At 33.9% G+C, this 26,927-nt stretch overlaps 1 protein-coding gene across 12 annotated transcripts in view; it reads right to left on the bottom strand.

Moving 5' to 3' along the window:
• LOC112045960 (phosphatidylinositol 4-phosphate 5-kinase type-1 alpha) overlaps positions 1 to 26,927 on the bottom strand; it is a 70,886-nt gene that overhangs the window by 17,265 nt on the left and 26,694 nt on the right. For 3 of the 12 annotated variants that reach the window (XM_052887147.1, XM_052887144.1, XM_052887145.1), the window contains exons 8-19: positions 26,129 to 26,268; positions 25,000 to 25,047; positions 22,459 to 22,551; positions 21,499 to 21,631; positions 21,048 to 21,135; positions 18,722 to 18,784; positions 15,573 to 15,647; positions 9,376 to 9,411; positions 7,803 to 8,045; positions 5,504 to 5,723; positions 4,853 to 4,947; positions 3,996 to 4,105 (exon numbers count right to left, since the gene is read on the bottom strand). In XM_052887147.1, coding sequence (XP_052743107.1) covers positions 3,996 to 4,105; positions 4,853 to 4,947; positions 5,504 to 5,723; positions 7,803 to 8,045; positions 9,376 to 9,411; positions 15,573 to 15,647; positions 18,722 to 18,784; positions 21,048 to 21,135; positions 21,499 to 21,631; positions 22,459 to 22,551; positions 25,000 to 25,047; positions 26,129 to 26,268 — 1,344 coding nt within the window. Of the gene's footprint in view, positions 1 to 3,995; positions 4,106 to 4,852; positions 4,948 to 5,503; positions 5,724 to 7,802; positions 8,046 to 9,375; positions 9,412 to 11,094; positions 14,899 to 15,572; positions 15,648 to 18,721; positions 18,785 to 21,047; positions 21,136 to 21,498; positions 21,632 to 22,458; positions 22,552 to 24,999; positions 25,048 to 26,128; positions 26,269 to 26,927 lie in introns of those variants that run through there. The other 9 variants (XM_052887148.1, XM_052887146.1, XM_052887150.1 and 6 more) reach the window with 9 other exon arrangements.

The following is a 26,927-nucleotide window of genomic DNA, read 5'->3' as shown; positions in this document are numbered from 1 at the left end:
ATTCAACATTTTTCTAGTAATATGACTTTCCTCTCTACGCATTACATGTCCATACCAAGCTAACCTTCTACTCCTCAATTTTTCTGTCACTGGCGCCACCTTCAGACTTCCTCTTATACAACGTGTCCCAAAATTCAACGATAAGCGGGCGCCAAAAGATTGACCTGCTCATGAGCACTTAAGGAAAAATAATAAAAAAAATATACCTAAATTTTTTTTTAGTTACAAAATAAATTTTAAAATTCTTTGAAAATTTACACCTTGTATGATATTTTGAACTACCGCAGCTACAATTTCTTAAATATGCTTAAGATTTTTTTTGTATCGGAACCTAAGTAGTACTACTATTCACCACAACTCTTAAAAACACCACAATGCCCGCAGTTTTTACACAAAAAAAAAATCAAAATATTTTTTTTCCCTCAAATTTTTAAAGATTTTTACTTTCAGTCTACTTTGACTCATGGTCTTGCAAAAAAAAGTATGAACACCGCTATGGCAAGTTATTTTCAAAGTTGACGCAACTAATCAAGATTTCAAAATAGTATAATACCCTAGGATAACTAGTCACAAAAAAAAATATGCGTACCATTTGTAAACAAGAACCAAATTTCTTAATTGTTCTTGTTGTTAGTAATAAATTTTACTATGTTCCAAAAATGTGTTTGTTATTTTAATTACACAACATTAAAGTAAATGTTCGAATTGTTTTCCACCGGCATTAATACAGGCACGACATCGCCTTAAAAACGACCGTTTTATTTTTCGCGCATATCTTCTAGCATTGATATGTGCCGCAGCCTGAGTGATTTTTTGCCGAAGCTCGTCCAATGTCGTAATCGGTTTTGCGTAGATCCTGTCTTTGAGACAACCCCAATAAAAGAAATCCAGGGGGTTTAGGTCGGGTGATCGGGGTGGCCATAGGATAGGACCAAGTCGCCCGATCCAACGCCCCGGATACTCGTGGTCTAGGTATTGTCTCACAGGACGAGCGTAGTGAGCTGGGCAACCATCATTTTGATACCACATATTTTGAAGGTCGCTTAGGGGGACGTCTTCTAGTAATTCTTGCAAATCATTTTGTAAAAAGTTCAAATAACTGTCCCCATCTAAGTTTCCTTGTAATTCAAAAGGCCCAATCACTTTTCCATTTAAAATGCCCGTCCATAAGTTGACCTTAAATTGATATTGGGATTTGTCTTCTCTCATCAGGTGCGGATTCTCATTGCTCCAGCTGTGTAGGTTGTGAAGATTTAAATAGCCATCTTTCTTGCAGGTTGTTTCATCCGACCATAGTACTTTATCCAAGAACTGAGGATCTTCCCGATGCTTTTGAAGCATCACTCGGCAAAATGCGATCCGCAGTGGATAGTCCCGTGATAGTAACGTTTGTACACGTCTGTAATGATATGGGTGTAGCCGATGACGTTTTAGTATTCGATGTGCTGAACTTTTTGGGATTCCCGTAGCTGCTTCTATGGCACGCACTGAGGTAGTTGAATCAATGTTTATTTCATTGAGAACTTCTTCATCGCATTCCGATCTAGGTCTTCCAGCGTTTCTTCTAGCTGACGGCAAACGACCCTCCGAAAACGCTTGATGCACATTCATAAATACCCGATAATCTGGATATCTTTGAGCGTTTGGGTACCTTTCTCGATACAATCTGCTAGCAGCGTTAGCATTGCACCGACATTCTCCATAAATGAGATGCATGTTAGCGTATTCCATCGGCGTGTATGGTTGCGGCATGATAACGCTAAACAGTCCAAAATACACCAAAAGTCCAATTCACAAAACACAGGCACAGTCCAAAATAATGCCAGGTCAGTTCAGTTTGCAGATCACTTAAGTCCAGTCCAAAATGCAAAGCCAAAAGTCGTTAGTACGAGAGCCACGTCAATTGAATACGGAAAGTTGCGCAGTAAACAAAGGAGCAGAGCGTACTGACTTGCTGGGAACAGGATTTTCTTTACCTGCATCATTGTCATTCAACAAAGAACATCTGTCTATCCCTCTCTAACGTATACTTATCGCTATCTTTCTCTCTCTCTCTCTCTCTTATTTTTAAATGTTATCGTTCGTTCCATTAAAATTCTAGGAAATTGCAACGTATGACTCACATCATTTTGTGCATAAAGTAAAAGTGATTTCTAGGAGCAAAAACATTTTAGAAATTTAGTTCTTGTTTACAAATGGTACGCATATTTTTTTTTTGCGACTAGTTATCCTAGGGTATTATACTATTTTTAAATCTTGATTAGTTGCGTCAACTTTGAAAATAACTTGCCATAGCGGTGTTCATACTTTTTTTTGCAAGACCATGAGTCAAAGTAGACTGAAAGTAAAAATCTTTAAAAATTTGAGGGAAAAAAAATATTTTGATATTTTTTTGTGTAAAAACTGCGGGCATTGTGGTGTTTTTAAGAGTTGTGGTGAATAGTAGTACTACTTAGGTTCCGATACAAAAAAAATCTTAAGCATATTTAAGAAATTGTAGCTGCGGTAGTTCAAAATATCATACAAGGTGTAAATTTTCAAAGAATTTTAAAATTTATTTTGTAACTAAAAAAAAAATTTAGGTATATTTTTTTTATTATTTTTCCTTAAGTGCTCATGAGCAGGTCAATCTTTTGGCGCCCGCTTATCGTTGAATTTTGGGACACGTTGTATACTCATTCCTTATTTTATCTATTCTTGTCACACCACACATCCATCTCAACATACGCATTTCGTTCACATGCATTCGTTTACTATCCATCCCTTTCACCGCCCAACATTCTGATCCATACAGCACGACAGGTCTTACAACCGTTTTGTATATTTTACCCTTAAGTCTAAGAGGCATTCGCGGGTCACATAGTACACCTGAGACCTGTCGCCATTTCATCCATCCCGCATTCATTCTACTTTTTACATCTCGGTCCACATTGCCATCGTTTTGAAAAAGCGACCCGAGGTACCGAAAATCGGAGCAAGCTGGTAGGGTTACATCATTTAAGGCAATTTTGGAAGATTGAGATGTACCGCCAAAGTCCAAGAATAAGTATTCAGTTTTCGTTTGACTGATTCGTAGACCAACACTTTCCAATTTCTATTTGTATTATAGGATAATACCAATTAATGCATGGAACTACACTAGAGACATGTATGAGCACATAAAGAAAAGGTTCCGTTATGCCATGTGCCTTTCAATATGAGGTAGGAATATCATATGCTTGTATAGTTTTATGTAACGTTTCTTATGTGTTGAGGTATATACTGTATAGGTAATACTTGAAAGTTTAATCATATACTTTAGTATTAATTGTATTTAATACAGCGGTTTTGATTGTTTAACAACTGAAAAAATCATAAAGAACTGTCTGTAAAAAGTTTCTCAATTATTTGAAACTCACTTCTAGTTGAAAACTTATTTCTAGTTGAAACTGGTTTAAACCGGTATTTGCGTAAGCTGTGTATGACCGAGACAAATAGAAATTTCCACAACATCGATCGAAACTTGTGTAATAAAAGTGATTTAATGATATTGGTAAGAGAAATTTCTATAAAGTCAAGGTATTAATTAGTGTAAGTACAATTTGATGCATAGTTTAGTTTTTGCTGACTATTTCTGTTAAATCCATAGAGTAAAGGAATAAGTTTTTAATAAATAGCAAGCAAGCAAGCTTTACTTTGCGAAAGTTCATTAAAAATAGTCACTAATTTATACATTTTGCTATTATGCGCGAAACATATAGAAATCCAGGAGAACTGCGATGAAAAGAAAAAGAAAGAACCGGTTTCGGAGTGGAACTTAAAGGATATTCTTTCATATCTAGGTGACATCACTTGGATTTATTTTATCGCAGATAATAGCAAAATGACTAAATTAGTCACTATAAATAAGTCGTTTCATATGTCACAAATGTCTTTGGAAACTCTTTTTCCTTTAGTCTATGGTTGTATACAAGCTAAGTGTTCAGTCAATGTTAAGGGGTCAGTTTAGCACTTACCATTTCTGTAGTGAGACAGTTGATGGGGGTCGCTCTGGGCGGCGGTGCGGGGCGCGGGGAGCGTCGGTCTGAGCTGGGGGTGTGACCGCGACCCGGGGTTATGGGGTAGCCTGGAGTTATAGCAACTTTTTGTAAGGAATGTGGTTTCAAAAAGTCCAATGACTTTATACGGAGAAACAAACTGCCTTCCTTCCTTGAAAAATAAGCATATAAAGATTCGATTTAATCACATTATTATACTAATATTATAAAGGCGAAAGTTTGTGTGTGTGTAAGTGTGTATGTATGTTTGTTCCTCCTTTACGCAGCGGCTAATGAAGCAATTTGGCTAAAATGTGGAATGGAAATAGAATTTACTCTGGATTAGCACATAGGTTACTTTTCATCCCGGAAAAATCCAAAGTTCCAGAGGGATTTGTGAAAAAAGAAATCCACGCGGACGAAGTTGCGGGCGTCCGCTAGTCTTAAATAAATCAGTAGTTTCTGAGGAAATTACAGACGTGCACTTAGTTTTGGTCAAATACAGATGTTTTTTAAATCAGTTAATAAAAATGGCCATTAAGGTGACTATACTTTATTGAATGTATACTACCTGATTTGGAAAGAGCTCAAATCTATGACAAAAAATGGCCCACCGTGCGAGTCCAGCGGCACATTTTTTTGTAAGTAGTAGATTTTGTTGTTTTATGAAGCATTAGCACTTTTGGCTGTTGTATTTCTTTTCATTTTCAATTTACAAGACTGTGGCATTTGACGCCTCCCCTTTTTGTATGCTAATCAGGCAATTGCCTCAGTTATCCTGCTTGCCTTAGTCCCCTCATCGCTAGATCATTGATCATGTGTCTTAAATGAATTACCTTGTTCACTACTACTGGACTCCGTGAAGCTCGGCGTGCCCTCCGTCCACGTCGGCGTGGAGCCCTCCACCGATGCTGGTGGCGTCCAACATACGCTGGAACATACAATTTACTGTAAATGATCTATTTCTATCTATCAGTTCTCTGAAGTAACTTTAAACTTCATAACCTGACCCAGGTCTGGAACTCAGAACCTCATGACCCGGAATGGTTGACTTCTGATCATGAGGTTTAATTGGGCCCAGAGATGAGAATCATCATCATAATTAATAGCCCATATTCGGTCCACTGTTGAGCCAGAGTCTAATAGCTGCATGATAGCACGCTGACCTATTGTGGATTGGCAAATTTCACACACATAGAGAATTTAGTAAATTCTTCAGCAGGTTTATCCTTCGCTGTTTAAAACGAGTGATATTTAGTTTCTGAAAATGCACGTAACTGAAAACTCGGAATCGAAGGCAGAGGTACATATCCACTGGGTTAGTTCCTATATTAAGCTAAACCTCCATAGTTGATCCTACAGCTAAGTGCAGTTAACGATGGCGACGTAATCATAACACTCGCACTAACAAACGACTCTTCTCTTCAAGAAATAGTTGGAAACTTAAAAAACAAACAGCAATAAAAGACATCAACAAAGAAACTCACCTAGCTTCATGGCTCCTCGCACTGCTTAGCGCTGCAGGCGTCAATGCTAACGATGACGCCGACGACGTGGTCATAACACTGGCTGCACTAGAAGCACCTCTTCTCCTCCCAGAAGCACTTGAGGAGGTTGTTGAAGAGGAGTTTGTGCGGCTGGTCCTCGGTGGGAGAGATTCTTCGAACGGCGGCGGCGGTGTCGAACAACAGGAGAGCGGCGCGGCAGCTATAAACAACTAGCGTTACTAGAATGCTAGCTTTGGTGGTGAGCATTTAGGGACGGGTGCTAGTGAAGTAATGGACGAACTAGTGCATAGATTATAGAGTTAAAAACACATTATACTCAGAACTAGAAACTATTAAAAAGGTGCGGATTAACGAACAAGCAATAACGAAAGACATATTTTTGAATAATTATTTTCAAAATATTTACTCATTCATGATAAACTACAAGTTTGTATACTCAAGAATATTAAAAATACTGATGCATGATCAAATACAAACATTAAAATAATGAGCTATGGAATTAACGTTTTTTTGTGCAACTTTTAAAACTACACAGAGAGAGAGAAGAATATGAATTTGTGTTGGTCCTATTTACTTTATTAAAAGTCAAGTTTACTTCGAGTACTCTTAACGCTACACCGCATTCGCCAGTACCAGTGTACCAGTGTATTAATTACTTGACAATAAAATAAATACTGTTTGAAAAGAGTAATATCATCCGAAGACAAAAATTAAAAAAAATATAATGTAAAATGATTAACTAACTCTAGTGATCAGTAAAGTGGGGCCGATCGCCGATGATTGTGTTGCAAAAAATAATAATACAGAAATAAATACTAGCAAGCATATTATAATAATACAAATCACAAGACGCAATGCAAACACATACTATAAAAATATACTACATCAGTCAGTGTGCAATAAAACTTCAAATACAAAAATCATTTGTATTTTAGAAAAGACATGCTTTAATAATCTCAATCAAATTTTTCTTCAAAAACAATCATTGATTCTTCTTTAAAATTCTTGAATTCCTCTTCAAAATAGTTAAGTGTCAGTGCTTAAGTTTATACAATTTCTTCAAACTCTTTTCTCATATCGTAATATATTACATTGTTATCCATCAACTTTATGAATCCACCAGGATTATTTTTTCTTTCTATTTTAATTGTTTCTACTGGCGGTGGGTTAGGTTCGGGCACGATAGTAACAGAGAATTTCCTTATTTTGTCGTGAACATTACCAGGTTTAGTCTTCATGGCAAGTGGATCGGGCGCTCTTCGTTTTTTATTGTAATTGGGTTTCTTATTCAATGTAGGAGCTGCTTTTGGTGGTTCAGGTTCAAAAACTTTCTTAGTTTCTTTAAACAAATCTCGACTTTCTGCTGTTGAAAGAACGCTTCCTCTAGAAGACGAAACAGAACAACTATCTTCTGCTTGGACTTTTAATATATGTTTTTGGAACATATCAATTTTTGTTTTAGCTTTTTTATGACAAATAACTTCGTCCTTATCTACGTTGCCTTCCGAATGTTCTTCTATGTATGGTTTGATTTCAATCCTTGGTTTAGATTTTGTTTGGGGAGGTTCACGATATCTATCCTTCTTGGATTGGTTAAAATTGAATTTCTTTGATAATCCATGCATCAATCCACTTTTATTTTTATCACTTATTTGATTTCTCTTCTGATTTTCATATATTTCTGTTTCTGCCATGTTCATATCTCGTTGCACAGTAGGTATCTTTTTCAATGAGTTTAGTTTTGACATCAGACTCGATTTCATCTTTTGCCCAATACTTGTTTTAGGAGATTCGTTATTGTAAGAATGAGTTTCAGATAAGCTTTCGACAGGAGTGAGAGCGCTCAAAAGATGTCTCGATTTAGGTTCTAGCGTGTCAATAATAATTTTGTTGTCTTCACCAAATTCGTGAACTACGATCACTTCATCGCTGCTCGAATCAGTAAACGACGCGTCGTCATAATCGCCTGAATCAAGATGCTCTCTCACAGCATTATCAATATTAAATCTGGCCATCATAGTTGACTGTGCGATCAAATCTTTTCCCGGTTTGTTCCTTTCTGTGATGCTTTCTCCGTCTTCTGCGTAGCCCAAGAAAGAGTTAGATGCTACAAGTTTTGTAACTTTTAGTGAATGATCGGATATAGAGGGTGGGAGACGGCATGCAGGTTTCCTAAATCTCTTATCATGCCCATAAAAGCCAAAATCATCGTCGCTACTCGTTATTGGAGTCTGTGCTGGTATTTCGTTAACAGAGATGTGTAAATTATGATATTCACCTTTGGTCTCTATGCTTGCTTGTGACACGCCAGTGCCGCCACCGCGTTTGGTTTTAGGGGAACCACGCGGTGGGACGGGCGGGGGCACTCTCTGTTTCTGAGAGCCTTTGAGAACAGCCGGGAACGCTACATCGGGTTCGGATACAGCCATCTTCGGCACCGCTGGCGCTATTTTAGCTGCTGTAGAAACCGGAGAAGTCACCGAAGTGGGTGTTATTTGAGCTGTGACATCGGTTAGGGACACTACAGGGTATAACAAACGCTCGCACGATTTGTATAGTTTTTATTTAGGTATATTAAATAATGAAAATATACACAGTATAAATAAATAAATAAAATATACATCACGTAAATAGTATTGTAGTGTTGGCACCGGAAGGAGAATCAGTTAAAAGCACGGAGTAACAAAAGTTTTTGTGTTTTCATGGAAGCGTAGTTACGTTTAGTAGTAGTTGCGTAGTTACGGTTAGTAGTTACGTTGTTACGTTTGGCGATTAGACGGTTTATATGTCCAAAATAGCGTGTTTGTATTTATATTTTTTGTATTGAGCTTGACCGCCAATGTATCGTGTTTATTATTGGTGCATTGTTAGATTAGAGTGATTGTTTTATGTTAGTTTTGAAGTAAGTATACAGCATGCAGATTTTCAAGAGGGATAGGTTTTAAAGTAAAGAGGTTATACCCAATAGTAATAGATCCAATAGGTCAATAGCAGCATGGAAAGAACAGAATTATGACAATAAGATTACTTTTTGAGTCATTTTTATCGAATTTTTCAACTTCTTTTTTTTAATTCTTAACAAAAATTGCGAATATGATGGGATTAGTTAACACCTCTTTAGGTATTGCAGATGTTTTGTCAGTAGGCGCAATTTTTTTTTCAACTTTTTTAATGAAATTTTATAAAGTCTTGCCAACTGCGGAGCGACATCTATAGGCAAAGCACATAACTGAGTCCTCCCCTGCGCGTTACAGGGATGCGGGGTGTGACGACAGAGGGGAGCAACTTTTTAACTGACTTCAAAAAAGGAGGATAATTTTTTTATTTTTTTTTTAAACCCCGACCCGTATATTCAATCTATACCAGGTTCTAAACACGTGTTAATAAATGTATATCGGTCTATATCTCAAAAACTAGAAGTAAGATTACAATCAAATATTATTTGGTCTAGGGATACTACAACTTAGCTATCAGTGGAATTTTCATAAAAATCATTTCAGTAGTTAATGAGATATAGAGGTTAGTATGTTTAAAGTTAGTTTAATTTTAATTTTTTTTTAAATCTAAATGGGCTTGCTGCTCGCACTTTTCTCTTCTTCTGTCATATTCCACACCCCTGGATCACGCGGTTGAGTACTCAATTAGACTATATTATAGAAGTTTGTCTATAGTAGCAAACTGTTGACATAATAAGACTTATTTATTTTTAGCGTAAAAATATATATTATACACAGCATACATTGAAGAAAGCAGTTATGTAATGTATAAATATATATATTTTTTCCCACATTTATACGTATTTACAGCTGAATAATTGACACATATGTATATCATTTACTGTCAAGTCTCACCTGCTCTCATGGCGATTCCAGCGGACGTAGTGGCTCCTATCCGATTGAAAGCGTGAAATGTATTTACATATTAGTGTATTTGTGCTAGTATATTATTGATGAAATTCAGTGGTGGATTTTCTAGTAGGCTAAGTAGGCTGGAGCCTAGGGCGGTTGATTTTACGGGGCGGCATATTTGACCCAAGTCAAATTTTTATTTTTTTTACGTTGCAATTTTATTGACACAATTCAAGGTAATAGGGATGATGACTAGGTTTCAATATATAATGTATCATAAATATCGGGTAAATAAGGTCAATGTTAACTAATTAATACATAAAAAGCAAAGATTGACTGGATATTTGCAAAATAAATAAGATTAATAAAATTATCGTAATTAGATGGAAGTTCATACAGTTTTAGCTTCCTTATACTAAATGTGACATTTTCAATAAATGAACTATAAACATAAACGCACAAATAACAAAGATATTAGTAATTTTGTTTGACCGCCCATACAAATCTAACGATCAGCGAGCCAACTAATTCGTGCCATTTTGTATGGAGCGTTTTTCAGGGATCCGCGGCAGCGTCGCAAATCTGACCCTTTAAATCCCTGTAGCTCCGAAAGTAATGATCGCAGATACCCTGTTACTTTTACAAAATTGCTTTGCTATTAGTATACTCTTAATTTATATACAATTTAAAAAACTGTCATCATCCCTATTGCTTACAGACTGCCTATTTAAAAAAAAGGAGTAAAAGGAGTGGATGATGAGTTGACGAGTAATAGAGACGAATGGAAAAGATTGACATATTTTTCCGATCCCACTTAAGTGGGATAAGGGTAAGGAGATGATGATAGAGTGCCTATTTCATACCTACCAATTTTAAAGTAATTTCATTACATTTCCATTTACATATTACATTTACATATGAATGGTACCTTCGGTTATAAGCAATGCTAGGCTTTCGAAGGCACCTTTCTAATTTTGTTTTTACTAAGTATAACTGCTTAATAATGTGTAAATCGAGAAAAGTAATTTGATGGAAGTTGCACTAGTATGAAACGTGACGAAACTCTGTGCCACGAGGTCTCAAATATGCGTTCTACCCAATACATACGGCTACAATATAAAAATTCTATGTTCGTCCTGGATTAATATCTATAAGTACTAATATTATAAAGCTGAAGAGTTTGTTTGTTTGATTGAACGCGCTAATCTCAGGAACTACTGGTCCGATTTGAAAAATTCATTCAGTGTTAGATAGCCCATTTATCGAGGAAGGCTATAGGATATATATGTAATATTATCCCCGTATTCCTACGAAAACGGGAACCACGCGGCTTTAGCTAGTGAAATTAGAATTAGAAATATAGTAATATATTTCTAATTCTAATTTCTTAAAACATTTAGATTTAACGCTATAAACATGACAACATACTATAATTTATGATGATTCATTTTATTATTTTAAGGACTATTTAAGGCCTTTTCTAGGTTTTTTTATTTAATTTATTTAAGGAGACAAATTCTGAAGTTGTCCGCATATTCGGACGGTAATGGTAATTTTGCTCATATTCATAGTAAGTAAAAAGTAAGGGTTATTAAAAAAACATTTTCATGGAAAATATGTATGAATGTCTTTCAGTTTAATTTATTCCCATTTAAAATACATAAAAATGTATTTTATAGGTACCTGTAAAGTAAGTAATAAGGTACAAAAAAAATACAACAATAACATTTTATATATAAAATCTCATTTATTTCATATTTAAAAATTTACATAATACAACATTATTTTGTGATCATTGCAGTATAGGCATGTAAAATTAAAACATAGGCTTAATTTGGTTATTCCTAAATATATGTAGGAACAGTTACACAAATAAAATAGGTATTTTATAGTACTGGACCACTGATTTATTATTTTTTTTTGGTTATTTCTACATATCTGTAAATGGAGGAACAGTTATATAAATAAAATAGGTATTTTGTACTGGACCATTGATTTTTTTAATTTTTTTTTTAATTTGTCCTCACAGGACAGGCAAAGACAGGTAATCATAAATCCTAATCAGTCGTATCGAGTGTGGCCATTTAGAAAAAAAATTAAAAGGAATTTATTTGTTTTAAGAATTGTAATGTTAATTATTTATTTTTTAAAACATGATATTCTATTTATTTTCAGTCATTTATTTAAATTGATTAGTGTTCTGCATTAAATATTTTGTTATGAAATTCATAATTAAGCTTATGCAATAGTAAATATATTAGAAGTTTTGTAAAAATAAACATTTTTTGTCTTTTTTGCTGGATGGTTCATTTTAAAATAATTATCATTAGCCAGTTTTTCAACTATCCACTAATGGACCATTCCTTCTTATCGGAGGGGATATGAAGCTTGGCCCCACCATGTCACTTTCCAGGTCCAGTGGATTGTGCCAGTGTATGTGGATTTTTTATTATTTAATTAAATAAATTAATAAATTACTACCATTAAAGAAGGTAACCATAACATAATAATTGATATACACATACAATTTACATGAATTCGTGTTTCGATTTTCATCATATACATGGTGTATTTTTTTTGCCCATATATGTATTTTTTTTTGCTATTAAAACACGGGAATGACCCAAACTTATTCATGTTTTAAGTAAACAATGCCAATGTAAATATTTAGAGCAATATAAAATAAGGTCAAAGTGACCTAACCCATATTTCTTTTAATTTTGAGTTGTACAGTTTCTATGTACCTACAGCATATTTAATTTTATACATTTTGTGACAAACAAATACTTTTATTATTCATTAAATTATTATGCATTAAATATCATGTTTACTTTTAAGATATACAGAGTGTTTCAAATTAGGAAACTCGAACAAATATAACACATTCTATGTAATAAGAGCTTTTTATAAAAAAGTTATATATTTAATTATTGATAATAGAAAACAACAACATATAATATACATTTTTTAGTTTACTGTACTCGTATATACACTTTGTTTGTTGTTTCGGCTGAACTTACGTTTTACATATTATGATTGTATTTCGGCATCTCAAACATACAAAATTGTGTTTTATGTATCGTCTGTAACTGAATACATCAGTCATGTTACGTCTTTCTTTTCAAAGACAACACGTCCAATTCAATTCAAGTGTGTGTAGTTTTGAGGGTAATAGTAATTTAATAAATGCACAATTTGAAACTTGTCCGTTTAAATAAAACACTCTGTATATAAAATCAAGATTGCAATAAAAAGTTCAAATACAATGATGTTTATTTAATAAATTGAAATACACAAAGTCTATTAGGAATGTTTCACACAAATCACTGGGTGATTCAGTTACAATGATACTTAAATATAGTAACAATAACAATAAATAATTAATTACAATAATTGCTAATTACACATGTCTCTACTCTTCTACCTCTATATTTCGATATAAATGTCATCTAAATAAATTAAATTATTATACAAATCGAGCCAATTTACCCGGCCTGGCTGTAGAATTAGAGGTTCGAAAATACTTTTAACAACAACAATATTTTGCTAATTGCATTTAGGGATATAAAAAATTGCGCTAGGTTTGTGCGTCCATTGCTCCCAATATAGATTATTTGAATTGAGTGCAGATTAACGTATCATATCTTATACAGATACATACCTTTCCCTTCTACAGCTAGGTAGGATCGATTTTATCTATCTTTTTAAATTAAAATTCCTTTGTATGTATAGGAGTCAATTATACAGAAAATCTACCAGGGACTGCTTTAAATCTCAGAAAAGAACCACATGTACGTAATACTTTTTAGTATTCGTTTGAATTTTAATTAATACCGAAATAATACACCAAAAACAATTCATTTTTTTGTTGTAAATGAATTAAATAACTCTCAGTTATTGCAGGACTTATACAAAGTATAATTACGGAAATAATGTAATGTGATAATATGTATCATTTTTCTTTTTTGTGTAATTATCCGATTTCTATTTAACAATTTACTCAATAAAATAATTTACTACAAGTCAAATCTGATAAAGTTGTAGCAAAACTATAAATGTCAATAGAATAGCAGTATTTTTCGAAAAATCCATTATTCATTGAATATGCAAAAATTTTTATAAGCATCTGATTTTATGACGGTAGTACAATTGCAAATGTAGTTGAATAGAATATGCTACTTCAATAAGGAACAGTTTCACATTCTCATTCGAATTATACACAGCGATGAACTCTGAGAAATAACCTCAAAGTTCATTATAACAAAAGCTTCACCTCAACCAGAATTGACTATACAATAATAAATAACATCGCTAGAAAACCGCGCAAGCGAAGCGAGCAGCTTTTACAGCAAACTGAATGCCCATAATGCCTTCATAAAGTACAATTTCAATCCGCCGGCGGAACGAATATTATAGTACTGCCGCTGTCTGTGCCTTGGTAAATCGCTGCCTTATCCAAACTCTTCACATAATTGACTTCTTTGATAAACCTTTCAGAATCTGAGTCCTTAATGTTATGCTCGTCCCCGTTCAGTTGAACCACAGACACGTGAGGTTTCAATTCTATTTCGTTAGCACTACGTATTCTTATTGGAGATTCCGGTTTTATGTACACAGTTTGAGTGGATCTAACTTTACGGAAACGCATGTCTTTAGGCAGTGTCGAAGCTTCTCTGTTCTCGACCACAGTCGGCGTCACACTTCTTGTTCTGTAACTGGATGTTAGAGATTTTGGTAACGTGTTAACTTCTCGCGCGTTCGTTTCAGGTACGCTATCAGATTTTACTAGCCCGATGTCCATGAAGAATTTCTTGAATTTTTCGACGAACGTTGGTGACTTCGCTCTGTTCAAACTGCTCGACAGCCTTTCGTTGGAATGTTCTTTGGAACTGACTTCGTCTATTCTCTCTGGTATGTTTGACATGCTCTTATGTTTTTCCAAATTCGATCGTCGTTTCCACGTTTTCTCTTCGTCCTCATCGTCTATGAAGGGTATGTCTTGAAGATTGTCGTCGTTTCTCGTGTCCACCGCTGCGTCTTTGAGGATCTTAACGACCGGGGTGATGGTTTGCGCGTCCGAAATGTATATCTGCGGCACACTGGTGCTCGTGTTGTCAGTCTGAATGCCACTGTCGGCCAAACTGCCGTTTATGTGCGAACTACCCGCGCCGGTGCTCAAAACTTTAGTCAACTGATCGGACAGGGATTCCATTCGGTCGTGTATAGACGGTCTGTATATATTATTGTCCGCGTAAGAAGTTCCCGGTTCGCGCGACGTCAGATTCGACGTATCGAAATCTATGCGCCTCTGGAAAGGTAGTCTATCCCTGTCTATATTCTTTAATCTATCGGACAATACAGATGGATATTCAGTAGGTATTGGCGGATGTCTCTGATTCCACGTAGATATTGTGGTATCTGTGAAGTCGCTCATGCTAGATCTTAGCGAAGACCTAGGCGACATCCTAGCCTGTCTCAGGTAGTCCGGGTTATAATCCCTTATGGGTCGCCCGATGATTTTCCCGCCTGTGTATATAAAATCGGTCTTAATCTCTCGTAACACAATCGTACATTTCAGTTTATTTTGTCACCCCGGTCGTCTGCCGTCACGCCGGGTCAATTGAACACCGTATTAGCACAACAAAACACACATTTTTTTTTAACTAATCACAACTAAACAAGACACGTATTGTCCAATTTTTTGCTTTTTTGTCAAAAATTTATCGTTTTTTTTGTAAATCAAAAAATGAAAAAAAAATCAAAACGCACAACAGCTATAAGGGATAACAAACACCGGGTAGGAGGTAGAGGTGTGGGGATAAAAAAATAAACTGAAATGTATATAATATAACATACTGTGTATGGTAGGTACCAAAAAAACATCCGCATTCTCTTGTTAGGAAATAGGGATTCCTAGCTACTATATTATGTTAAAATAAAAAGAAAGTCTACTATATACTTAAACATATTTAATAAGTGTATTTTCATTTATATATCAATAAAAAAATATAATACATTAATAATAATTTTTAATCATGCAAAGATATATAGGTAGATACATAAATAATTTCGTAGTTACCATGCAAAAAAAAAGTATTAATATACTTTTTGTCGAAGTTTAATTGTTGTTAATAAATTTATAGTAAAAATATTATCCAAATAATAAAAATACACTTTAAAAATAAAAAAAAATGTCATACCCATAGTGTCGATCTCTTCCTGAGGTCTGGCCGGCTTCGCGATGCTCTTTCTCTTCGACGGCGAGTGTTTCAGTGCTGGAAAATTACATATTTTTTGACTTACACTGTTTTGGTACGAGACAGCGAAGTATTATTGTGGTTATACAGTAATGTTGAATTATTATGTAGATTAGCTTAAAAATTGTAATTATTTTTTACTCGCTACAATAAACAATTCTAGATACAAATTTCCTATTTTAAGTTACTTAATGGTGTCATTTTCTTTTATTAAAAAATAAATTTAATATTTATTTTTTTGAAGATAAGTCACTTTGACTTTCACTACTTACTATGTACTATAAATTAGTACAGTCAACCACGATAATACTTTTTAAGATTCAGACTACAAAGACGTGAAATGTAAAAAAGCCTTTATAATAAAAAAAAAGCTTTGAAACAAAACATTTCGTAACATAGTGTCAATAAGTCATAATATACGCAAAATATGTAGTAAAAGCTTAATTTCATAAAAAAAAATAGACAATGGAAGAAAGAAAAATAAATCGATGAAAATCATGCCAGAATGTACAGATAGGTAACACAGAAATTTAGATCAACATAATCGCGTCCTTGTTAATTAAAAAAAAAAACTTTTTTTTGGATATTTAAATTTTTTAAATGTGTGCCTAATCGTTTTTGATGTTTATTTACTATATAACGCTTGACCCTAAAATAACGTATACACAATGTATATTTTTTTATACAATAGTTTCTACTTGACTCGAAAATTGCCGGCTTCCATGTTTTAATACTACTGGAAATATATGCTATTTTTCCTAGCAACGGGACAAAAACAATATTAACTAATATACTCCAAAAACTTTTGAGCATAACGTTATATAAATATAATAAAAATCATCTAAATAACCTAACAGACCCCTCGCAGTTCCATCCGCGTACTCCCATGTGAATATTGGTACAAAATATGTTACTCAATAATAATGTAGCTTTCCATTGGTGAAAGATTTTTTGAAATTGGTCCAGTAGTTTCAGTGCCAATTCATTACAAATACCCAAACAAAAACTTCTATCTTTTTATAGTATTACTTTAGGTAAAAAGTCCAATTAGATACTTGATGGAATTTGAATTATTTATAATATAAAAAAAAACACATTAAATTGGAAGCTCCAATGTTAAACTCCAGACAAGTCGTCGGAACTATTGCAACTTCCATCGAATATTTCATTCGATCCATACAAAATAATTAGACCGATTTATAATTTTTTGAAGATTTTAGAACATCCTGTATTTTGTTACGTAATAGTAAAAATCCTATTAATGTAGCATTTAAAAATTTATCATCCAAATTATCCTGTAAAATTAGATTATTGACTAGTAGTTCCACGTTACCAATCATTTACAGCATGTTCCAAAATCTCACATCTTTTTTGAGAAAAATAGAGGCACAATGAGAATCCTAAATGAAAACAACGTATGAGGGATAACAACTCTAACTACGGGGAGATAACACGATTTCTTTTTTTTCTGCAAAAAAATCAAGTTTGACTCATTTTCATAAAAGTAAATATTTCTTAAACATATTTTTGTCTACTTTACGACTATAGCTGTAAAAGTCATGTCACTATCATTATGACATTTGTAAAGAATGCATAATGTTAACAGTTTCGATTAGTCTTAAAATGAGTCGACTTTCAAATTTTGAATTGATTGATCTTTGTGATATTTTTTTTTAAATTTATGAATATGAATCAACCACAACATTGCACACAGATGCTCAACTAAACCAAGAGATCTAAATATATAGCCAATACTGTTCACACTGATTAGTGTATAAAAGTATAGCAGTACATTTAAATATCTAAATTATTTAGTATAGATCTGCGTACAATCGAATGACTACCATCACTTTTGTTTGGCATAGGAATGAGTTGACTAAAATTTGTGAAGAAACATGGGATTATTGAATCACATAAAGAAATAATGAAATTGTTATAATACAATGGACTTCAACTAAATCCTAGTATCTGATGGCATGAGAAAATAACAATGGGATGACTCACGCAAATCAGCAGAATGAATACTAAATTTAATCTATCATGATATAATAACATATTACTGTCATTGTTTAGTAATATTTCAAATAAATCATGTGTGATAAACCTTTTTTCATCGGATCAGTTTAAATTTTAATTCACAACGGATTATAACAATTTCTGTCGAATATATAGGGGCACAGACACGTCACAATAAACTGACAGAACATGCTCCATTCGCAAGTGATCGCAAGACATCCCGACTTACTCAAACCTCCAAGGACGCGCGCCAGTATCCAATTTCGGACAATTGTGGGGAAAAAGAAAAAGGAAAAACAGACATTATTCTCGTATTTAAAACATATTCAATCGGTGTAAAAGGGGGCGTGCATGACTTTCACGTTGAAAAATAAAATGGTCATGCGAAAATAAAAATTGAAATTAACAAAAAAAAAAAAGAACAATAATAATCCAATTAATACATGCCTAATCGGTACAAAAAATAGTACTAATTAAAATTGCATTGTAACGAAATTGGGAATTATTGTATTATAAGAAAGGTTAATACAAACTTAACATCCACCATTAAAGTGAATGCCTACTCAAATTGGGTTTAGGTGTTGGTGCATCAATGTTGTTGCACTTATAGAACTTCTTTGATATTTGTTTTCATTTCATTCTAGTCCTAAAATTTATTATTTGAACATTGTTTATTTCGTCCTAACGTTCACTACCCCTGACCACTAACGAATCACCTTGTCATCGTTTACTAAAGTCATATAACCCTCAATTATATACAATAATCAATACATTATTTAAAGTTATTAGTACAATTATGTTTCCCATCACAACTCAAAACTCACATTATTGAGTAGTGATAATTTTCTATTGATATGAACAATGATATAAATAAATGTATTTTCCTATATTTTCGTGAAAACCTGACAAAATTGTAGTTACATACAAATCCAAATTTAAAAAAATTTCAATACACTTGTACGGTTACCTGAGGTCTTAGCTGCAACGCGCTTGCCTAAAAGATGTCTATCCAATCCAAACGTTTATATCAAATCCACCAACACCCGCTCCCGTTTCAACAACACACACAACAATACCTATGTAGCTGGTGACGAGGGTTCTGAACTTGCGGTGGTTGCCTTTGATCTCCGGTAGGTCCACTGATCAACAATTTTATATACTTTTTATTTTTGAATTTAAACCATTCGTGAGTATACTCGGAATAAGAAGCAGCTTACTCTATTTGGTCGGTGTAAGTCCAACAAGTTTTAAAGTTATCGGATATACACCCACTGATACGTACAGGTACGTCAGTCTGTCAGGGTTTATTCGACTAGTTTACATCTAGCTGACATAAACCAACCAAATAGATGTTTATAGAGCTATGTGTAATCATAATTATTTAAAATAAATCAAGTATAATCCGATTACATTAAACTAAATTTTGAACTACCCCCTTTTGTATATATTTTTTCTCGTCATTCTGATTCAATAATTTTGTTTTAGATTCTTAAATAACAGTAAAATGATCTATAATAATGGAAAATGGGTAAGAGAAATATACAATGTGTTATAAAAATAAAGTTTTATAGCACACAGTACCTATATTATAATAAATAGATCTCAAAGGCATTTAAAATTAATGTTCATAATTTATTGTAAAAAAATAATGAATGGAAAAATATCAATATTTCCACAGCTAAATAAATGCCTCAGGATCGATTTTGAAACACCTTTTATATAATTTTATAGCAATATCAAAATGTTTAAGATGTTTATTTAAAATTTTATATACATTACAAATATAATAATAGTACAATTACAACACAACTACAAGAAGTTTGTACTATATTTTTGGGATATAGTCATTTGAAATACGAACTATACATGTCTAGAGATATACGCTGAATATACATTTTAATAGTATATAGCGATGGTTTTCCACTTGATGTTACGTAGAAAATAATAATTTATAACATAGAAACACTTGGCAGACATGCTAGGCCTATGAGGCATTACATGTATCTGTACTTTCAACGAAAACCATACAATACAGGAATACATCCATTCTGTTTGCTGGCAAAAACAAGCCAACAAAAATTATAACAATTTATTATATACTGTAATGTACTAGTATATCTAGACATGTATATTATGTGACCACAGATACAGTTAGCTATGAGTGGATTTTGATAAGATTACGAGTGAAGAATAAGAGAGATCAGTTTAGAAGAGAGTCCCTAAAAATCGTCCCTGGACAGTCCTTAAAGAAGCTAATCAAAATATTAAGGTACATTTATTCTAGCACCAAACTTGAAGGCCAAACCATTAGGTGAGATTTAAACAAACGTTGGTAACCATTATAGCTTGGCAACTTCGTTCGTAACACTCCCGATGGTCTGCGCGGGCCGGGGGACGTGTAGCGATGAATGAAAAACCCACGACTGATGCAGTCGCAGTCTTTACCGCCGTTGCCCGCATATCATGGGAGTGTCATCAACGAACTATAGTTAAAAAAAACCTTTTCTTTTTTAATTAATGGCTACCAACGCCTGTTTGCAAGATGGATTTTCATTAACCATTTCATTAAGTATTTGTATAAACCTTTATTTTGTCATTAATTTCAAAAACTCAAGTTTGGGTTTATTTATATTTTATTTATAATAGCCGTGATAACCCAGTGGATATGACCTCTGCCTCCGATTTCGGAGGGTGTGGGTTCGAATCCGGTCCGGGGCATGCACCTCCAACTTTTCAGTTGTGTGCATTTTAAGAAATTAAATATCACGTGTCTCAATCGGTGAAGGAAAACATCGTGAGGAAACCTGCATACCAGAGAATTTCTTAATTCTCTGCGTGTGTGAAGTCTGCCAATCCGCATTGGGCCAGCGGGGTGGACTATTGGCCTAACCCCTCTCATTCTGAGAGGAGACTCGAGCTCAGCAGTGAGCCGTATATGGGTTGATAACGACGATATTTTATTTAAGGGGGATAATTCCAAAACACAGAGAAGATATTCAAGGTCCAAGACTGAAAGTCCAAATCACATATTCGATATTTAAGGCAGCAATCCTTTGACCTTGAATTTTTATGGACAGTCCCTTCTTCCACCTTTTGAGACAACATTTTGAATGACAAAACGAAGGTTTATACACAAAAATCCGGCTTATTTCCAGATTGATCACTTATAGAATATCTCATTTAACTGGCAATGGCGTGCACAAGGTAACTAGGCTAGGCACACCGTTCAAATTGTAGAAAATGGGAATTCTGTAATAATCAGATTCGTAATGACTCCTCAGGGTAGCCAGTGTATTAGGGTATTTATGAAGTGCACGCCAGTTGACTGGACTATGAGGCCTTGAGGTATTGACATAATTCTGGTGCTAGACATGGACGCAAGGAAGATGATGGAACACTTACACGAAGGTATCTTCTTGAACACCGTCTTCCCCATGAAGTCGAGGAATCGTTGCGCGTAGAAACTCGGCCTGTGCACCGACACTGTGTCCTGAAACATATTATATAATATACATGTAGTATTTTTTAAATACATAGAGTGAGAGCCTGCCTAGTCAGACATACCTCGTTTAATGAAAGCTAAAAGGAGGAGCATATTTAACCTGGAAATACCCATTGTTAAATAAATACTACATGAAAAAATTCTAGCCCTTTTAAGTCTTAAGCACAGACATGTAAGAAACATAATAGGATAAGTAGTCAACTGTCACTAAGGCCATTATACTTCCCTTTTAATATGTGCGTCGTTGCATTTAAAAAAGGGGTAAAGGAACAATCAACTGTCTCATACTGGAACTTGGCAAGAGAAAGAGAGTTTTAGAAAGAGACTTGTTGGGGGAAAAGAGATACTCACGCCGTCGTGTATCATGCTCTTCCAGGTGTGCTCCAGCTTCTTGCGAAGGCGGTACGACTGCAGGATGTCGATGATGCCCAGGAACAAGAGGAGACGCTCGCCGCGCGCGTTCCGCGCTGGAATACCGCCCGGCCTGTGGAGACCATCTGGTATAAGAGCCTGCGCAGACTTAGGGCGATAGCTCTTTAGTGCGTTTCGTTGCGTTGACACAAAGTTTTGTCACTTTCTTACTTTATGTTGGGTGACAAAGACAAAATTTGTAAATAAGTGTCAGCAATTTTAAACATTGATCTTATTAAGTGTCACAATACTATGTCATGATACGTTGGTACATTGACATATCATGACAGGAAACAGACCGTGACAACTGTTATTAATTTTAGATGTTGTAATGGTACAACGTCATGATACATCGAGCGACGTATCATGACCGGAGCTAGATTTAAAATCGGTAACAAGTGCTTAGTGTTAACTAGTAACTTTTGCCGTCGCAGAGGTAACAAGTGCTAAGTGATTGTACTGAAGTAACGTATTTGCCGTATTGATGTATAATACGAAGTGATGGTAGTGAAGTGTAATGGTATCTATGTCGAATTGATATATAATACATAGTATTGAAGATCAACAGGGAATATTATATCAATATCCCTCTGAACCTTAACATAAGTTACATCCATCAGAAGGAAAAAGAAACTGGCCTTAATTAGTCATCATCATCATCATCATCATCATCATCATCATCATCATCATCATCATCATCATCATCATCATCATCATTAACAGCCCAAATTCAGCTTACTGTTGAGCATGAATCCTGCTCTCAGATTTAGATTTAATAGTCCACCACGCTAGCCCAGTGCGGATTAGGACTTCACACACTTAGAGAATTAGAAAAATTCTCAGGTATGCAGGTTTGTTACATTTTTCCTTCACCGTTAGGGTAGTAAGTAGTATACTCACGGAACATCTTCCTCTTCGTCGATGGGTTCACTCTCAGCCTGGATGCTCTCCATAGCTGTGGAGTGAGCGACGAGCCGCTGTCTGTTTATGGACCTGAAACCATAGACAAGTTTGCATTTGAGAGGATTAAAAATAAATAATTTATGTACTTGAATAATTTTTCATATTTCATATATAATTGGTGTGAAAAAAAAGAATTGGGATAAACCCCAATAAATTAACAAAATCGCGAAAAATAATTTGGTATGAGACCAATCTCTTGAATTAGTTTAAAGGCATTTGTGGCAAACCTTTTATTTTCTTTTTATATTTTCAATAGAAACCCAAGCAGCATCGTAGTGATGCTGCAACAGTATAAATAATGCCAGTAGTGTTTCCCCAGTAAAACAATGCCACAACGAGCTCTGCTACTAATACATTTTTGTACATACTCATACTAAGCAAGTGTGGGTGCTAATTGTGATTTGGTGTCAAACATTGAAGTTAACAAAGAAGTGATAAATATTTACAAAATATTTACAGTAGTTCCCGACAATACGAGGATATTAATAATTTCATATTACTCATTGTTAATGTAGCTTTCGACAGTAAACTCACATTTAAATTTATAATAATAGTTTGGGAAATAAATCAAAATAATATTTGATATGCTGTAAATTTATAAAAATCTCCGGGATTTAAATATCCAAATCTGAAACGACTTTAGAGTCATTTGTAGAGACCAACTGAAGTTTCAATCCACTTCCAAAATAAAAAAAAACAAAATATTGGTGATCTTTATATATACTCGTAAATCAAAGATAAAACAGACAAAAACACACAGACACACACCCCCTAATAACACATAGACAACCAATTGCTTCACATACCACATTGACCTTCATTACATCTACATATCAGTATATACAATCTGTAAATCAGTATATACAGTAGAGTATTATTTATAATGTTATAAGAGCTGTTTACGACATCTATGGCATCTTCAAAGAGCTGACTTTCAATACGCCAGGTTGTTAAACTTTAAATGATTCTTGTTAACTTAACTATAACTAAAATTGCATACCTGAACTGTTAATGATCGGACAAGGCGTTCAATCAATTACCTTGCTAATTTAACTGGATATAATATTATCTATTGATAAATTGCTTATGTTGTTATTTAAGTAATACACACTGTGCGGTCGGAACACCCTTCCTGGTTCTTTATATTATTAAAGATTGAATATAAAATAAATTAGTGCATTTATAAAAAATTTTAAAATGGCGACTTTTTAAAAATATTTTTTTACTTCGGAATCTGTTTTTGTGCAATTTCCAAATATCGATTTTGATGATGGAAATGGAATGATTAAACGTTTTAATTAAATAAAACGTGTGCAATAAAAGGAAATAATAAATTACCAAGAGGTGAGTGTATGGTGTGTAAATACTCAACCTCCTAACAGTTGCTATTAGGACTAAGGACTATAACTCATAGACAATAAACATTGTAGTAAGTACATACATCAACCTCCTTTACTCTCTGTCTACAAAGACAAGAACATTTGGTGTTCAAGGAACTAGGAACTATTTATGACTTGTTTTCATTCAGTTAACTATCTAAACAATCACACTAAACTATATTTATATATAAGTCAGTACATACCTACTCTAAGTCAGTCATTTAATTTAAAATTAATTTAGTTCAGAACAAAGTTAGTTCATAACTAAAGTAACTTGTGACATGCATTGTCATTAAGACATTGTTAGAAATATGAAAGAAACTAAAATAAATGTAAGCGACATGTCCCATTATTCAATATTATATAACGGTATTATGTCTTTCAGATGCCCCATGATTTTCAAAATGAATAAAATAAAAATTTTGATTTTTGATGTCCCAAAAACGTTACCAACACCTGACAATACATCACATGCTTTTTATACAAAACTTATGAATATTTTTTTTTGTAATAAAAATATCTCTTCCCAATAAAATCTGGAATGTTAGTCAAATGTACAAATAACTAAAAAATAATTGAATTTGACTACATGCATAAATGAAAAAAAATATTTTTCTAAAAAAGAAATATTAAAATATAGGGCCAATAAAATAACCTATTCTGTATTTTTTGTTAAACACTATATATCTATCATGCATGAACATTGTAAGAGACTATTTTGTACAAGATGTAGTAGTTTGATTAGACAGAGATAGACAGATATAACGGTTAGTGCGTTAGAAAGAGAAGGGACGATACAGGCTCCAGTACCCTTATATATTCCACATACACACGCAATCAGTGTATTTCGAATATCGAAACATTGTTCAGAGTAAAATAGACCTTATGCTACGATATTTTAAAGTTGTATTTTCTTTACTTTCGACTTTTATTAAATAAAGCGAAGTTTGAATAAATTAGAGACTTATGATAAGGGCCATTGGGTCTATTTTAATCTAGTGTTAAGGTATTTCAAATACCAACTTGCGGTACGTGCATTAAGGGTACTGCTCTATAACATTATGGACAAGACAATAAAAAAAAAGAAAATAATCCATACTGTGTTCTTTTGACTTGTGCCTTAAAATCCTCTTTGCTTTGTTCAAATCTGGAAAAATTTTAAAAAAGAAAAAATAACCGTCACCGATAGAGAATGAAAATAATAATATTTACAATAGAAATGAAAATGTTTTTTGCAAAAGAAATTAGAAATACTTCCCAATAGGCCTAGCATGCGTATACGACATATATCGTCAAGAGAAAAAGACATATTCGATTCGACCAATAGCGGCGAACCGACAGATTATGACCGTGAAATTATAGTAAGCGACACTTTTTTCGTAAGTGACAATTTAACTAAAAGTAACATTTTCAAAGGGTCATTATCATCATCATATCAGCCGATGGACGTCCACTCCAGGACATAGAACTTTTGTAGGAAGTTCCAAACATCACAATACTGAGCCGCCTGCTTTATCGTTAGTAAAACTATTTTTATATGGTTTTAGGTATCTTTATTGAAATGCGAAATCCAGTGATTTTGCCCAAAAACAATGTAGTGTCTATTACACTATCACAATCAATAATATAAAGTAGTGTCTATTTTATGACATTTCACATCATCACAGCAATGCCTTAGCGGCAAAATAACCATGTAGTAGTGCGACTAAGATAACCCACCACATTTCAATATTTCACTGTCTGGGATTGGGATAGAAGAATGCGTGAAATTGAACTCTGCCGCTATTGATCAACAATATGTCTTTTTTTCACAAGATACGTTATTAACGTTTACTAGGCCTACTGACTGACAAGCCAACTAACCTGCCAAATGTAGCCAAATGTCACGTCGAATCTCTTTCTACGATCGCAAACGCTTCGAAAACTAGAAAAATGTATGGGAATGACATTAGCTGTCGACAGGTCACGTGATCAAGATCTGTCATTCCCATACATTTTTCTAGTTTTCGAAGCGTTTGCGTTCGTAGAAAGAGAATCGACGTTCCACTTGGCTACAGGGGCTTAACCTTTATTTATTTCAGATCGGATATCAAGTATTTAACGTAATTCAAACAAATGACTGTGTTAATAAGTTCAAACTCAATTCTGCTTACTGTAGCCTTGAGTAAACTTCAATTAGACCTCAAAAGAGAGAAAAAGGAGAGAGGATAAGGAGAGTAAGAGTTTACCTGGTCCTGTTAAGTCCGCTCTTCTTAGGCTCATCTTCGTCGTCACTCTGGCCGGACTCAGTACTCTTTCGGGCCTCTGTCTTCTCCCTTTGGGCCTCGTCCAAATTGTGGATACCCACTAGGAGAGAGTAGTCCATAATCTGTGTAAGATATGTTACATGTAGCATATAGAAAATAAGTGAAAATAATGATATAAAGAATGACTTAAGTAGAAATTAGTGAACCTAATGATATAAAGAATGACTTAAGTAGAAATTAGTGAACCTAATGATATAAAGAATGACTTAAGTAGAAATTAGTGAACCTAATGATATAAAGAATGACTTAAGTAGAAATTATTGAACCTAATGATATAAAGAATGTCTTAAGTAGAAATTATTGAACCTAATGATATAAAGAATGACTTAAGTAGAAATTGGTGAACCTAATGATATAAAGAATGACTTAAGTAGAAATTGGTGAACCTAATGATATAAAGAATGATTTAAGTAGAAATTTGTAAATAAATAATTATAATAAAAATTATAATAATTATATCTCCTATGCAGAAATCCATCAAAAGGTAAGGCTGTGAAGCGTAATAAAGAAAAGTACCACCACCACCACACTGATTAGCCTATCTAATACCGATTAGCGTAACTTCATTTTCAGCTATTGTCGCTATTTGTCGACAAATGACTTTACTATTCATCAAATTCGAATTAAAATAAATATCATTTATTTAGATGAGAATTACTTTCTTTTAAATTTAATAAATGCAAATCATGAAATTATAATGCTCAGGGCTAAATAGTGACGT

Source organism: Bicyclus anynana, chromosome 18, assembly GCF_947172395.1.
Source record: "Bicyclus anynana chromosome 18, ilBicAnyn1.1, whole genome shotgun sequence".
NCBI lineage: Eukaryota > Metazoa > Arthropoda > Insecta > Lepidoptera > Nymphalidae > Bicyclus > Bicyclus anynana.
Note: the sequence above shows the minus strand (reverse complement) of the source record. Positions and strands in the feature narration are given on the sequence as shown.